The sequence below is a fragment of the Conger conger genome, chromosome 5 (assembly GCF_963514075.1).
Source record: "Conger conger chromosome 5, fConCon1.1, whole genome shotgun sequence".
Classification (NCBI taxonomy): Eukaryota; Metazoa; Chordata; class Actinopteri; order Anguilliformes; family Congridae; genus Conger; species Conger conger.
In genome coordinates this window covers 60,858,682-60,872,564 of record NC_083764.1, presented here as the reverse complement: position 1 = coordinate 60,872,564, position 13,883 = coordinate 60,858,682, and the positions used below count along the sequence as shown (strand labels likewise).

Below are 13,883 nucleotides of genomic sequence, written 5' to 3'. Positions count from 1 at the left end.
TACCTCGCGGTAACTACGTGGCCTATAGTGAGTGGAAATTGTTGTACGCGGAACGCTACATCAGTTTACCCCAATAAAGCCCAACAACGAAACAGCAACGAACTTTTACACCTGGAAAAGGACCAGCGGATCAGACGACAACGCGCTGCTAAGACGGGAACACCCCAGCCTGCGCATCTCTCCCGGACACCATTCACAGCACCATCGCCGCTTCTACAAGGACAGCATGTCTTTTGGATCCAGCAATGCGTATGGACTCAGTAAGAAAACAAACATTCAGGCATAGCCAGTGTTTAGTTTAGTCTTAACTGTTTTTGTGAATCTGTGTTTCAATATTTACCATCCAACCATTGTAATGTGTTTGGTTAGCTACATATATATGTACGTGAATTGATTCGCCGTCTTTTGCGCATATATAGAGTAAAACTACGCAAGTAGTCCCTTCTCACAGCTAACTCTAACTCATTACCACACCCAGAACTCTAGCGACACGCGCGCTTGCGCGCGCCACACACACGCACACACACATACCAAACTAAATTTCCTTACTAACTTCCCGTTAGTTTATCTGTTATGTGTTTGTATGTTTGTTTAATAAATATATTTTATTAAACCCCAGTGTCCGTTTTGGAATCGCATAGACATGAGAGCCGAGTTAAAGCAGTCTTTCGAAGAACTTCCAACCTTCAGGTTATCGGTATGTTCAATCATTAATATTGGTTATTTTAATTAATTGAAATACTATATTTGTGGTTGGATATTTCTGATAACAGTAATTTTATGAGACTGATTACTTTTCGCAGTTATACTGCAACACAACGTTTAACTGGCGCCCCGGTTTCGTAGAGAGTAAAATCCCTGCGTTATTTGGCGGCCCGTGCAAGGACCCTACATAATTTGGAGTCCCGTGCGAGGACCCCTACATCTGTGTGTGTGTGTATATATATATGTGTGTGTGTGTGTGTGTAGTTGTGTGGTTGTGTGGTGTTTGCGCGTGCCCGTGTGTGTCTCTGTGTGTGTCTCTGTGTGTGTGGTTGTGTGTTTGTGGTGTTTGCGCGTGCCCGTGTATCTGTGTGTGTGTGTGTGTGTGTGTGTGTGTGTGTGTGTGTGTGCGCACGTGTATTTGTGTCTGTGTGCATATGTCTATGTTTGTGTAATACTGTGTTCTCTCTCTGCAGTGAGTTTCTGGCCAATCAGGCCCTTTGTTATGTGGAGGGCATTCAGTGGATCCTGCATTACTACTACCATGGAGTCCAGTCCTGGAGCTGGTGAGTGTGTGTGTGTGTGTGTGTGTGTGTGTGTGTGTGTGTGTGTGTGAGTGAGTGTTTGTATGAGCTGCGTGCGTGCGTGTGTGTGTGTGTGTGCGTGTGCGTGCGTGCGTGTGTGTGTGATAACGTGGCGTGTGTTTCTCTCTCAGGTACTACCCGTACCACTACGCCCCCTTCCTGTCGGACGTGAGGAACATCGCGGGGCTCAGGCTGCAGTTCCACCTGGGCCAGCCCTTCATGCCCTTTCAGCAGCTGCTGGGGGTCCTGCCTGCTGCCAGCAAAGACCTGCTGCCCCAGAGCTACCAGGTACACACACACACACACACACACACACACACACACACACACACACACACACTGTCCTGCCTGCTGCCAGCAAAGACCTGCTGCCCCAGAGCTACCAGGTACACACACACACACACACACACACACACACACACACACACACACACTCACACTCACACTCACACTCACACTCACACGCGCACACACACACACACACACACACACACACGCGCACACACACACACACACTCTCTTGTAACACAGATAACACGCTTTCCCCCCTCAGCACCTGATGATGTCAGAGGGCTCCCCCATCATAGAGTACTACCCCCTGGACTTCAAAACCGACCTGAACGGCAAGCAGCAGGAGTGGGAGGCTGTGGTGCTCATCCCCTTCATCGACGAGGTACGACCCCTGCGTCGCCATGGCAGCACACTGACGACCCCTGCGTCGCCATGGCAGCACTGACGACCCCTGCGTCGCCATGGCAGCACTGACGACCCCTGCGTCGCCATGGCAGCACTGACGACCCCTGCGTCGCCATGGCAACGCGATCCTGGGGTCTGCAATGAGCAGCTATATTTCAATGTGAATAAATACCTGTGAGACAACAGAAGGGGTTTGACGTGTGTGTGTGTGTGTGTGTGTGTGTGTGTGTGCGCCTCAGAAACGGCTGCTGGCAGCGATGGAGCCCTACACTCCTCTGATGAGTGCGGACGAGAAGGCGAGGAACAGACACACGGAGTGCGCTCTGTACCGCTTCGACGGCGAGCTGGAGTACTCCTACAGCTCCCCCCTGCCTGAGCTCTTCCCCCACGTCCTGCACTGCCACGTCAGGTCTGTGACCGTCTGTGACCGTCTGTCCCCCGTCAGGTCTGTCTGTGACCGTCTGTGACCGTCTGTCCCCCGTCAGGTCTGTCTGTGACCGTCTGTGACTGTCTGTCCCACGTCAGGTCTGTCTGTGACCGTCTGTGACTGTCTGTCCCACGTCAGGTCTGTCTGTGACCGTCTGTGACCGTCTGTTCCCCATCAGGTCTGTCTGTGACCGTCTGTGACCATCTGTGACTGTCTGTTCCCCATCAGGTCTGTCTGTGACCGTCTGTTCCACATCAAGTCTGTCTGTGACTTTCTGTTACTTTCTGTCCGGGGCGGCCTGTAGCATAGTGGTTAAGGTAAACGACTGGGACACGCAAGGTCGGTGGTTCTAATCCCGGTGTAGCCACAATAAGATCCGCACAGCCGTTGGGCCCTTGAGCAAGGCCCTTAACCCCGCATTGCTCTGGCGGAGGATTGTCTCCTGCTTAGTCTAATCAACTGTACGTCACTCTGGATAAGAGCGTCTGCCAAATGCCGATAATGTAAATGTAATGTGACTGTCTGTGACTGTCTGTGACTGTCCCACATCAGGTCTGTCTCTTTCTGTCTGTCTGTAGCATCAGGTTCATCCGTCTCCCATTATGGCACTGATACCCACATGAGCTGTACAGTGACAAGTGCTTGATGTTTCAGAATGTGTCAGTGCGCTGTTGGCGTTCCTGAATAATCTGAATGAATGCATTGATAAGCTGGTGCGTTTAATTGCGTTTGTCGAAGACTGCTGAAAAAAGTCACTGAATCCACTGAAAGCGCTAAAAACTAGATTTTATGGAACAAGCGGAAAAACAAAAGAGACCATGGAATGTCTGCGGCAGACAAGCCAGCCACAGAAATAATGACTCTTCTGGGAGGAATAAACGATGACCAAAAACCTCCCACACAACGTTCCCAGTCCAACAGTCCACCTCCGTGTAGCATGACACCATCTCACATCTGGACAAATTCACTGGACAGTTACTGCCCCAGCTGGGACATCGCAGTGCGTCTGTAGCGCTGGATACGCTGTTAGGCGGCACCGGAAGGTGTCGTCATTTCCCCACACGCGGTGGAGGCATTGCGTGCGTTTTCTGCTCTCCTTCGTTCACGGAACTCGATTAGTAGGCGGTCCCATTCCCTGATTGTGTCATTAGCTGTAGCCTTTGCGAATAGGAACTTACTTTCAGGCAGACTGCGACCGCACCGATATTACACTCTCGTCAGGTCACAGTTTGCTGCTGTAAATTTGAATCGTTTGCTCTTTGTTTTAGAGAAGATGTTGTCTCAGGCGCCATTGGTGCCATTGCCATTTTAAAAGCATCGTTTTTCGCACCGTTATCGGCAGAATCTGGACGATAGCTGTCCCACAACAGGCCTGCCCAGTTCTGCCTGTGTCACTGTTCGTTTATCTGTCGGTCTGTAACAGAGGTCACTGACCCTGGTCCTGGAGAGCTACTGGGTCCGCTGGTTTTCGCTGTTACTCTGCACTTAATTAATCAATTAGAGCAGATGATTACACAGCTAACTCCCCTCACCTGGTTACCCGGGTCTCAACAGGGTGCAGATTTTGAGGTGAAAACAAAAAGCAGCAGACCCAGTAGCTCTCCAGGACCAGGGTTGGTGACCTCTGGTCTGTAATGTTGTGTGTCTGAAAGTGCATCGGGGACTCTGGATGGCTGAGCGGGGCTGCGACGATACATATGGCCGTCCGGAGGGGTTAAAGGTTGACGCCATAGCGACGGGCGGTCAGCGGACTAACGCGGTGCGATGTGATTGGCCGTTTCCAGGCAGACGCCCATCCCCATGGACGCGTGGCACGTGCCGATTGGCACCGTGGTGAAGCGGGCGGAGGCCGGGTCGCTGTACTTCTGCGGGTTCCCCACCCTCCAGCACATTCGGCACACGGTGAGTGAGGGCAGAACCGGGCCTCTCTAACCGGGCCTCTCTAACCGGGCCCCTTTAACCGGGCCCCTTTAACCGGGCCCCTTTAACCGGGCCCCTTAAACTGGGCCTTCATTACAGGTCCCATATTGTACACCTTCCCAGTATGTTGTTTTAGGTCCTGATATCCGTGAGAAGGCCTTTGTGTGGTGTTAAGTACCAAACACAATCTCTGTCCAGTTTTACATGTCCATTCTCTGGTGCCTCTCATGAGCCGATTTAGTGTCTGTGCCTTGTAAAGCTCATTTATCGCAATGAATCTCTGTTCTGATTGGCTGGGTAACTCCCAACGCGCATGGGAGGTTGAGGCAAGGGAAATGCAACAGTGGTAGTATGCCCTCTCATTGGATAGAGAAGGTAACATACAAGTTATAGTTTGCAATCTAGCCTTGTAAACAGAAAATCCTGCCATTGCAATACAATTCCCATCAGGCATTTCACCTTCATCTCACTGACATCGCATAGGATGACTGTGCAGTGGATTATGGGAGGCTGAGGCGATGTATGTGATATCTCTCCGCAGTTCTGTAAGAAGAAGGCAGGGGTGGTGGTGTTTCAGCAGAGCAGCCGGGGGGAGAACACGATCCTGGAGATCACGCGCGGCCAGCAGAGGGAGCCGGTGAGCTGTGTTCGCTTTTTTCCAGAGTGACTAACAGTTGATTGGAGTCAGGAGACAGTCCTCCCCTGGAGCAATGTAGGGTTAAGGGCCTTGCCCAGTCATGTGCCTTAACCACTACGCTACAGGCCGCCCTATAAGAGCATCAGTCAGGACACTGTAATCTCAGGGAATGTCACACAAATGTGTAAATGCGTATTTTAAGCAGAATTAAGCAAAATCTTACGACACGCCGAGGTATATTGTGATTTTATCACAGTTACTGTAAGCGCGTTTAACCACCGTAGCTGTGTTTAAAATCACAATGTAAGAGCCGTGGTGGCGCAACAGGCTAAGACGCAGCAGATTTGCGGTTGCTGTTTGCTGCAGTTGCACACCGGGGACCGGGGTTCGATTCTCGGTCCTGCCAAAAGCCAAGTTTGGCTGTGGCTTTTGGTTACGTGGAGCAGCAATAATTGGCTCCAGAGGGAGGGACTTGGCAGGGTTAGTCGATCGCCGCACAAACAAGCACTTCGAGCGCCTCGGAATCACAGTCACGACTTGTGAGACGAGACGGCTTGAAGAAGGCGTGTCGCTCTCCTGTCGGCCGCCTAGGGACGGGGTGGGGGCAGTGTATCTAAGACTAGCTCTAATTGAATCAGACGGGGTCCAATTGGCTACCAAATTGGGAGAAAAAGGGGAAAAATCGAAAGAAAAAAAATCACAATGTACTGCAATGCTTGCAGAGTTCTTTATTTTGTACTACAGTTACTGAATATGATAATAGAAGTATCACAGACACAATCCAACTATGAATTACAGGAATCATTTTCAAGAATGTAATTCCCCTCTGCTCCAGCATAGTACCAGATGGCTGCTATGCAACATTAATAGACTCTTTTTATTTTATGCCAAACTAACTAGCTAGCAAGTTAGCATTAGTGGGCAAACAAGTTTATGCCTGATCAATGTTTTCTTTTTTACCACAGCTATTAACAAATCACATTTTTCACATACACACACTCACACACCGACGGCGATTGGCTGCCATGCAAGGCGCCAACCAGCTCGTCGGGAGCATTTGGGGGTTAGGCGTCTTGCTCAGGGACACTTCGACACAGCCCGGGCGGGGGATCGAACCGGCAACCCTCCACCCGCCAGACGACTGCTCTTACTGCCTGAGCCATGTCGCCCTGCCATGTCGTCAATTTGCCCTTTATAGAGTGGTTTCAAACTGTGTAATGAGAGCAGAAGAATGAGGAATAGCTAGGCTAGGAGGGTCGTCATTTTGTGATGTCATGGGACGGGACTATGTGTGTGTGCGTGTGTTCACTGGCAGGAGTGTGATGACGTGGCGTCCTTGGTCCTGGGGAGGTCTGTGTTTGTGAACTGGCCCCACCTGGAGGAAGCTCGGATCATAGCTGTGTCTGACGGAGAGACGAAGTAAGAGACTGGGGTCACCTTGTCCCTGCTGGGCCTGTACTTGGGTGTGTCTGTGGGTGGGTCTTTGTGTCTGTGGGTGGGTCTTTGTGTCTGTGGGTGTGTCTTTGTGTCTGTGGGTGTGTCTTTGTGTCTGTGGGTGGGTCTTTGTGTCTGTGGGTGGGTCTTTGTGTCTGTGGGTGTGTCTTTGTGTCTGTGTCTGTGTCTGTGGGTGTGTCTGTGTCTGTGGGTGTGTCTGAGTCTGTGGGGGTGTCCATAAGTCTGTGGGTGTGTCTGTGGGTGTGTCCATGAGTCTGTGGGTGTGTCCATGAGTCTGTGGGTGTGTCCATGAGTCTGTGGGTGTGTCCATGAGTCTGTGGGTGTGTCTTTGTGTCTGTGGGTGTGTCTTTGTGTCTGTGGGTGGGTCTTTGTGTCTGTGGGTGTGTCTTTGTGTCTGTGGGGGTGTCTTTGTGTCTGTGGGGGTGTCTTTGTGTCAGTGGGGGTGTCCATGAGTCTGTGGGTGTGTCTGTGTCTGTGGATGTCTTTTTGAGTCCGTGGGCGTGTCTCAGTGGGAGTGTCTGTGGGTCTCAGGTGTGCTCTGCTCCTGCAGGTTTAGCCTGGACGAGGCCCCAGGTGCGCAGACGCTGTACCTTGTCAACACGCCGCCGCCCACCAAGGTGGCTTACCTGAGCGACAAGGAGCAGAAGGATTGGCTGAAGGACGTGCAGGGCTTCACTGAACAGTACGCAAACCCCGCCTCCCCCTCACCGCCACAACCAATCACCTCCACCTCCATTCCACACCCAGTGTCCTCAATTTAACCCTTTCAGTCAAGCGTATGGCCCTCTCGACTTATACCGTTTCAACTACTCAACATTACTGCTATGCTATTGTTTTGGGCCCATAATAAAACCGTACAAAATTTTCTCAACTGTCAGAATTTTCTCAACGAAGCCAAAACCCCTTTTTTTGGGTGGAGCCACTTCATATTGGGCTTGGGACTGAAAGGGTTAAACTGCTCAAACAGGAATCCAGTAATTAGCAGTAATCTCTGCTCTCTGCAGCAGATGGTCCCTCTCATCTCTTATTACCCTTTTGAAACTCTACCTTAGTCCTCCCTCCTGATTTCCCCGGCCCCTCCTTTCTGATATCCCTATCCTTGTCTAACCCCCCCCAAAAAAAATAAAAAATAAATGCACTTCTGATGACAACTATGTTTAGAACAGCATTTCCTGTGTATTTTGCTAGTTTCTGGATGTGATGCTCTGACTTATGGTAGAACCTATGCACTTGTAAATCGCTTTGGATTAAAAGCGTCTGCCAAATGACTAAAATGTAAAATGTAAAATGTAAATGTATTCTATTTCATAACTAATAAACTGTCATCCTTGATGCCCCTTCTAACTGCTTGCCAGTCGACTAATAACCGTGACCTGTGCAGTGCTGTGATCTGGTGGCCTTGCCCCTCCTCTTCCTGTTGTCTCTCGCCTCCCATTGGTCAGTTTCTGTAAGAGGAAAGGGATCGTCATTAACGAGACGGCGGTAGTGCTCTACGGGCAGCTCCTAACAGGGAGGAAGTACGTGGTGGGCCACAGCGGCCAGGTCCGTCTGGAGAAGCAGTGGGCCAAGCAGGTGCTGCCCTTCCCCTACCAGACCATCGTCCAGGTAACCGGCGGCATGACAACGGCGTCATTTCCCATGATGCTTCCTGATGGTGAACGGTGGCGAAGTTGACAAGTGCTCTTTTTCTGTGTGCGTGTGCGTGTGTCTGTGTCTGTGTCTGTGTCTGTGTCTGTGTCTGTGTCTGTGTACAGGACATCAAGGCCTTCGACCCTGCCTTCTCCCGCTTCAAAACCCTGGAGGAGCTGTTTCCCCCGACGACCACCGTCTTCATGGTGGGGAACCCGTATTACGGGGCCATGGGAGAGGTCAGTACCACACAAGGGAACTGGTAAACTACCCAGTTGAAAAATTATTACGACGTTATCGATGAAGACAATTTTCCTCTTATTGCCCGCAGGTTCAGGAGTCTGGTGATGTCATCAACGAGGGACGGGTGCGGGTGGTTTTCACCGTGCCGTGTGAACCTCAGCTGGACTCCTTAATACAGAACCAGCATGTGAGCTCCGCCCCCAAACTCGCTGTGGCCCTCGACAGCCACACCCCATTTTCCCTCTGTCCCCTTTACTCACACACACCCTCTCTCCCTCCTTCCCTCTCTCCCTCCTTCCCTCCTTCCCTCCTTCCCTCTCTCCCTCCCTCCTGCAGAAGTACTCGGTGAAGTACGGCCCAGGCTATGTTCTGGCGTCTCGGTTGGGCATCACCAGTTACCTGGTGTCCAGGTTCTCCGGCAGCATCTTCATCGGAAGAGGCTCCAAGAAGAAGTGAGTCCATCCCGTGAGCCCCATTACCCGTTAGCCCTGTTAGCTCTATTGCCCGTTTGCCCTGTTAGCCCCGTTTCCTGTTAGCCTGTTACCCTGTTAGCCATGTTAGCCCCATTACCCGTTAGCCCTGTTAGCCCTGTTACTCGTTCGCCCTGTTCCCTGTTAGCCTGTTACCCATTACCTGTTAGCCCTGTTTCCCTTTAGCCCTGTTACCCTTGAGCCCTCTTAGCACCGCTTCCTGTTAGCCCCGTTACCCGTTACCCGTTAGCCCTGTTAGCCCCGTTACCAGTTATCCCTGTTAGCCCCGTTACTCATTAGCCCTTTTCCCTGTTAGCCCAGTTACCCGTTAGCCCTGTTAGCCTGTTACCCGTTAGCCCTGTTAGCCTGTTACCCGTTCCCTGTTAGCCCTGTTAGCCCCGTTACCCGTTAGCCCTGTTAGCCCCGTTACCAGTTATCCCTGTTAGCCCCGTTACTCATTAGCCCTTTTCCCTGTTAGCCCCGTTACCCGTTAGCCCTGTTAGCCTGTTACCCGTTAGCCTGTTAGCCCTGTTACCCTTTAGCCCTGTTGGCACCGCTTCCTGTTAGCCTGTTACCTGTTTGCCCTGCTAGCCCTGTTATCCCCATTGGCTTCTTTACCTGTTTTTTTTACCCATTAGCCTCGTTTCCGTTAGCCCCTTTTCCCCCCGCATGCCTGTTTGCCTCTGTGCCTTGTTTGTGGGTTAGCGTGTGGTCAGTCGGACGTCTCTGAGCGCTTACCCCATTACCCCCGTCCACCCCCAGCCCTCACGGGGAGCAGAAGGCCAACGTGGGCCTGAACCTGAAGTTTAACAAGAAGAACGAGGAGGTCCCGGGGTACACCAAGAGGACCGAGAAGGAGTGGCTCTACTCTGCAGCCGTCGAGGAGCTGCTGGCAGAGTACCTGGAGAGGTGTGTGTGTGTGTGTGTGTGTGTGTGTGTGTGTGTGTGTGTGTGAGAGAGAGAGATGTGTGTGTATGTTTGTATGAGGTGAGTGTGAGAGAGAGAGGTGTGTGAGTGTCTGAGTGTGTGAGAGAGAGAGAGAGAGAGAGTGAGAGAGTGTGTGTATGTTTGTATGAGGTGTGTGTGGAGTACTGTGTGTGTCACCTGCTCCCTGGTCCTCCCTTCTACAGGTTCTCGGAGGTGTTTGACCTGGTCTCCAGAAATAGTCACGATGACGTCTTCTACGAGGATGACATCTGGCCAGGAGAGGACGAGAACGGGTAATGGTTCATTTCCCTTTACACTGCCGATGATGATGGTGGTGTCTGTGACGGTGTCCGTGACGGTGTCTGTGATGGTGTCGGAGATGGTGATGGTGTCTGAGATGGTGTCTGAGATGGTGTCTGTGACGGTGTCTGTGACGGTGTCGGAGATGGTGATGGTGTCTGAGATGGTGTTTGAGATGGTGTCTGAGATGGTGTCTGAGATGGTATCTGTGATGGTGTCGGAGATGGTGATGGTGTCTGAGATGGTGTCTGAGATGGTGTCTGAGATGGTGTCGGAGATGGTGTCGGAGATGGTGATGGTGTCTGAGATGGTGTCTGAGATGGTGTCTGAGATGGTGTCGGAGATGGTGATGGTGTCTGAAATGGGGTTAGAGATGGTGATGGTGTCGGTGATGGTGTCGGAGATGGTGATGATGATGGTGATTGTGTCTGAGATGGGGTTAGAGATGGTGATGGTGATGGTGTCGGTGATGGTGTCTGAGATGGTGATGGTGTCTGAGATGGGGTTAGAGATGGTGATGGTGTCGGTGATGGTGATGGTGTCTGAGATGGGGTTAGAGATGGTGATGGTGTCTGAGATGAGGTTAGAGATGGTGATGGTGATGGTGATGGTGTCGGTGTCTGAGATGGTGTTAGAGATGGTGATGGTGATGAGTGCTTTTTCCCTTCACAGGGCTGAGAAGGTCCAGGAGATCACATCCTGGCTGAAGGCACACCCCGTTAGCTCCTGCTCCCGAGCGTCATGTGACCTGCAGATCCTTGACTCCGGCATCGTGGAGAAAATCGAGGAGGAGCTGGAGAAGTCCAAGGTAAAGTGAGGTTGATGACACGGCTAACTGCCAATTACTGCAAGGTATTGGGTGAGTGACAGGTGCACTAGCCAATCACAGCGCAGCTGCAGTAGAAGTGGACCACCTACTGCTGCTCTTCATATGTGACACGTTCATGCTGGTTCCACTTTTATTGGGGACAGTGTTTCCCTTGGGGCGTGTGTGTTGGATGTGTCGAGGCAGATGTTCAACCAATTGTTGAACTCTTGGTTCTTCTCTACAGTTAAAGAAGAGCAGCAAGAAAGTCAGAGTGACCGTGAAGCCACACCTCCTGTTCAGGGTGAGTACGTGTGTGTGTGTGTGTGGACTTGTTCACTGTGTGTGTGTGTGTGTGTGTGTGTGTGTGTGCTTGTTAACTGTGTGTGTGTACGTGTGTGTGTGTGTGTGTGTGTGTGTGTACTTGTTAACTGTGTGTGTGTGTGTGTTTGTGTTTTTTAACTGTGTGTGTGTTTGTGTGAGTTCATGTTGGTGTGTACTTGTTTAACTGTGTGTGTGTGTATATGTGTGTACTTGTTAACTGTGTGTGTGTGTGTGTGTGTGTGTGAGTACATGTGCGTGTGTGTGTGTGTATACTTGTTAACTGTGTGCGTGTGTGTGTGTGTGAGTACATGTACTTGTTAACTGTGTGCGTGTGTGTTTGTGTGAGTACATGTGCGTGTGTGTGTGTGTACTTGTTAACTGTGTGCATGTGTGTGTGTGTGTGTACTTGTTAACTGTGTGTTTGTGTGAGTACATGTGCGTGTGTGTGAGTACTTGTTAACTCTGTGTGTGTGTGTGTGTGTGTATACTTGTTAACTGTGTGCGTGTGTGTGTGTGAGTACATGTACTTGTTAACTGTGTGCGTGTGTGTTTGTGTGAGTACATGTGCGTGTGTGTGTGTGTACTTGTTAACTGTGTGCATGTGTGTGTGTGTGTGTGTGTGTGTGTACTTGTTAACTGTGTGTTTGTGTGAGTACATGTGCGTGTGTGTGAGTACTTGTTAACTCTGTGTGTGTGTGTGTGTGTGTGTGTGTGTGTGTGTGTGTGTGTGAGTACTTGTTAACTATGTGTGTGTGTATGTGTGTATCTCCAGCCCCTGGAGCAGCAGCATGGTGTGGTTCCTGACCCTGATGCAGAGTACCGGCTGTTTGACCGTGTGGTGAACGTGAGAGAGAGCTTCACCGTGCCCCTGGGGCTGAGGGGAACCATCGTGGGCATCAAGGGGGGTACGTCTCTGGACCCGGTTTCTCTCTCTCTGTCTCCCTCTGTTTCTCTCTCTCTGTCTCCCTCCGTTTCTCTTTCTCTTGCTCTCTCTCTCTTTCTCTCCTTCCCTCTGTTCTTTCCGTCTCCCTCTGTTTCTCTCTCTCTGTCTCCCTCTGTTTCTTTCTCTTGCTCTCTCTCTTTCTCTCCTTCCCTCTGTTCTTTCCGTCTCCCTCTGTTTCTCTTTTTCGCTCTCTCTCTCACTATACGTCTCTCGATCTTTTCACAAGCTCTCTTGCTCAGAAGTGATTCATCAGTGATTCATCAGGCGGAATAGTCACTCGTGTTTTTTGGTTTTCCGGAAAAGATGATTCACCATATTTCAGGAAGTTAATTTCTCTCTCTCTCTCTCTCTCTCCAGCTGACAGGGAGGCGGAGGTTCTGTATGAGGTGGTGTTTGACGAGGAGTTCGCTGGAGGTCTCACCATCCGGTAGGTTCCCACATCCCAGATCAAAGGCCGCATCCGCCCCCCCTCCCCCTCTGATCACATCACAGTTGCCCAGGTACAGCGTCCGCACACCTGGGGCCTCCTCCAGGCTGAACCTGCAGGAGCAGAGCACACCAGATCACCACAGACACTTCCACTGAGATACACCCATGGACACAGTGAACAAGACAGGACACAAAGCAGGTTATCTCTCCCTCTCCCCCATTGGCTGAGAGTGCCCTTCCCTGCCCACAGGTCTTCCCCGGGGCGAGGTTACCGCCTGCCCCCCAGTGCCTTAATCAACCTGACGCACGGCAGCCGCCAGGAGTTCGGTGGCCACAAGCTGACCGCCATCGTCAAGCCCCAGCCCGCGTCCTCCACCAATCACGGCCAAAGGGGTCAGCCGGGGGGCCTAGGCCACGCCCCCCGCTCACCGTTAATACCCACACAGGTAAGGGTCAATCTAAACCCCTCCCCTTTAATACCCACACAGGTAAGGGTTCATCTAAGCCCCTCCTCTTTACTAAACCCCTCCCCTTTAATACCCACACAGGTAAGGGTTCATCTAAGCCCCTCCTCTTTACTAAACCCCTCCCCTTTTATACCCACACTGGTAAGGGTTAATCTAAACCCCTCCCCTTTAATACCCACACAGGTAAGGGTTAATCTAAGCCCCTCCTCTTTACTAAACCCCTCCCCTTTAATTCCCACACAGGTAAGAGTTAACATTAATCCCCTCCCCGCCTGTACTCACCTGGTTGTTTGATTGGGTGGTCGAGTTGGATTTTGTTGATTGATTGGTTGAATTGGTTGGTTGGTTTGATTGTTTGCATGGTTAGGTAATTGGTTGGTTGATTGGTCAGTCGGATAAATGGTTGATTGGTTAGTTAATTGGTTGATTGATTGTTTGATTGGTTGATTCTGTCAGCAACAGAATGGGAGACGAGGCTTCAACCTCAGGGCTGAACCTCTGACTAACAGAAACTCGCCTCATAAGAAGAACATGCAGAAGGTACCAACAGTTTGTGTGTTTTTGTTTAGTGTTTGTGGCAGTTATTTATAATGTGTGTGTGCATGCTAGTTATTGTATATTGTATGGGTGTATGCATGTGTGGTAGTTGTATTGTGTATGTGGTTGTTAATATGTGGTAATTGTATTGTGTGTGTGGTAGTTGTGTAGAGTGTGTGTGGTTCAGGAGTTGTACTGTGTGTGGGTGGTAGTTATATGGTGTGTGTGTGTGTGTGTGTGGTAGTTGCACAGTGTGTGGTACAGTAGTTGTGTCTGGTACAGTAGTTGTAGTGTGTCTGTGGGCGGTAGTTGTGTATAGTGTGTGCTACAGCAGTGAGTGATGTGTGTGGTAGTTGTATAGTGTGTGGTATAGTAGTTGTCGTGTGTG

At 50.8% G+C, this 13,883-nt stretch overlaps 1 protein-coding gene across 2 annotated transcripts in view; it reads left to right on the top strand.

Annotated features, from left to right (window-relative positions):
* Positions 1 to 13,883, top strand: part of xrn1 (5'-3' exoribonuclease 1) — a 37,097-nt gene that overhangs the window by 13,876 nt on the left and 9,338 nt on the right. The window contains exons 13-32 of one of the 2 annotated variants that reach the window (XM_061243710.1): positions 1,179 to 1,268; positions 1,418 to 1,574; positions 1,840 to 1,959; positions 2,222 to 2,391; positions 4,194 to 4,311; positions 4,871 to 4,966; positions 6,282 to 6,385; positions 6,972 to 7,103; positions 7,864 to 8,026; positions 8,176 to 8,289; positions 8,382 to 8,480; positions 8,630 to 8,745; positions 9,526 to 9,672; positions 9,894 to 9,983; positions 10,663 to 10,798; positions 11,043 to 11,099; positions 11,892 to 12,024; positions 12,420 to 12,489; positions 12,742 to 12,937; positions 13,415 to 13,498. In XM_061243710.1, coding sequence (XP_061099694.1) covers positions 1,179 to 1,268; positions 1,418 to 1,574; positions 1,840 to 1,959; positions 2,222 to 2,391; positions 4,194 to 4,311; positions 4,871 to 4,966; positions 6,282 to 6,385; positions 6,972 to 7,103; positions 7,864 to 8,026; positions 8,176 to 8,289; positions 8,382 to 8,480; positions 8,630 to 8,745; positions 9,526 to 9,672; positions 9,894 to 9,983; positions 10,663 to 10,798; positions 11,043 to 11,099; positions 11,892 to 12,024; positions 12,420 to 12,489; positions 12,742 to 12,937; positions 13,415 to 13,498 — 2,392 coding nt within the window. The remainder of the gene's footprint in view (positions 1 to 1,178; positions 1,269 to 1,417; positions 1,575 to 1,839; positions 1,960 to 2,221; positions 2,392 to 4,193; positions 4,312 to 4,870; positions 4,967 to 6,281; positions 6,386 to 6,971; positions 7,104 to 7,863; positions 8,027 to 8,175; positions 8,290 to 8,381; positions 8,481 to 8,629; positions 8,746 to 9,525; positions 9,673 to 9,893; positions 9,984 to 10,662; positions 10,799 to 11,042; positions 11,100 to 11,891; positions 12,025 to 12,419; positions 12,490 to 12,741; positions 12,938 to 13,414; positions 13,499 to 13,883) is intronic. The other variant, XM_061243711.1, reaches the window with a different exon arrangement.